This window comes from Halyomorpha halys, unplaced genomic scaffold (assembly GCF_000696795.3).
Source record: "Halyomorpha halys isolate HHAL.00 unplaced genomic scaffold, Hhal_1.1 Scaffold338.1, whole genome shotgun sequence".
NCBI lineage: Eukaryota > Metazoa > Arthropoda > Insecta > Hemiptera > Pentatomidae > Halyomorpha > Halyomorpha halys.
The window spans coordinates 175,377-177,085 of NW_027110850.1; the positions used below are offsets into that span (position 1 = coordinate 175,377).

General features: G+C 31.0%; 1 protein-coding gene across 1 annotated transcript in view; it reads left to right on the forward strand.

Moving 5' to 3' along the window:
• The window catches only part of LOC106681443 (venom serine protease), a 47,167-nt gene extending 45,800 nt beyond the window's left edge, over positions 1–1,367 (forward strand). The window contains exon 7 of the mRNA XM_067048946.1: positions 1,259–1,367. Within this exon, the coding sequence (XP_066905047.1) occupies positions 1,259–1,296 (38 nt within the window). The 3' untranslated portion in view covers positions 1,297–1,367. The remainder of the gene's footprint in view (positions 1–1,258) is intronic.
• Positions 1,368–1,709: the final 342 nt, after the last annotated feature.

Sequence of the window (1,709 nt, forward strand, 5' to 3'; positions counted from 1 at the left end):
ACGACCGCTGCTTTTAAAGCCTCCGCATCTTCACTATCGAGTAGACTTTCGATAGACTTTGCTTCAATTCGGTTTATTAGTCGGTCACTAATATCAGCAACTACAGGTAAGCTGTAGATTTAGTGTTTAACATTCATATTCTCTCTTGTTCAACAAATATCTATAAATAAATTCTCTTTCTGTCACCTAATGCCTTATTTCATTCAATTAATTTCATACAGTCCACAAAAAATATCCAACCAGCCATTCAAAAGTAAAGTAACGCCTAGACTTAGGTTGAAGGCGCACTTCATACAGCCGTAAATGAATAAGACAATAAAAAAATATATAATAGGTGAAAGAGAGGAAAAAAGAAAGGAAAATATGAACATGCAATATAATTTAAAAATTAAATCTGTACCGCTACAATCCATGAAGGTTCAGTACTTTCTAAAGAAGTACTGGTACTAGACCAACGGTTGTACAAGGAGGGGATTTGGTCAGAATCACGCTCGGCCGCCAGATTTTATCCAATTTAAGAGGATGGGTGGACCATAGGAGGACTCCAAGTACCCACAGGCTCCAGTGTAACAGAAACAATTTTCTGCTCAGCCGGTCCTTAGAGTTAGTAGCCACACCGCTATTCGACTATCTTATTAATATCGATATTAAACTATAGCAAGGAATATTCCTATATTATTTAATCGAAATATAAGTATTCCATCAAAACATTTTCAGAAAATAGAGGATAGATTCATAAGTAAATATTAAAAAGAATATTTAATCAAATATTTCTATTGAAGATGACTAAATACAGCTTTCAATTTTAATATCACTAAAGATATTCAGATATTGTTTTCGAAATATCGATATTTCCTTTAAAAGAACAGGAAATTTTATGGAAGGTCCAAACATTAAATATCGATATTCTGTTTTAATAATTTCATGTTCATTCGATATTGGCATTCTTATTAATAGGGATATCGAAGCTTAGTTACGATATTCCGATATTACGATAAACAAAACTAGAAAATTTTAAAATGAAATATCAATATTTTGTTTCAATAATTTCATATATATTTCAATATATGGCATTCTTATTAATATCGATATCGAAGTTTAGTAACGATGTTCCGATTTATTCATTTTTGAGCCTACCAAGAAAAAGTCCATTTCACAAAAAATTTAAGTAGTGCCATTATTTTTTGGGAGCGGCGATATGTACCAGCAACAGTTTTATTAACAATTTATAAAAAAAATCTGTTTTATTTATTTTTAGGAAGCTCGCCTGAAAACAAGGTCTGCTCAAAAGCATAAATGGACACTTCTTTAAAATTCTAGAAATATTATCTATTTAGAATATAAATATATTAAAAGATATTTTAGTATTTTTTTTTTGTTCTCATTACCACCCCGAACCCCTCTCCTACAACATTTACTTAACAGAAATGTACAATCAAAGTGTTTGTTTATCTAAGAAATTTGTATATCCTTAATAATTGAGAGAACAAATGAACAACATTCATAAGCATAAAATATGATATAATTTTAATTGAATGGAATATGGTCCGGATGCGGTAAAAAAACAACTCAAATAGTAGATAATTATACTATTTTATTTTACACAAGACATAATTTTCATTCAAAAGTACGTGGACGATCTCTTCCTGGTCCTCAATCCTGACAGAATCCCCGAGATCCTATCAGCCTTTAACTCCTACCACCCTCGT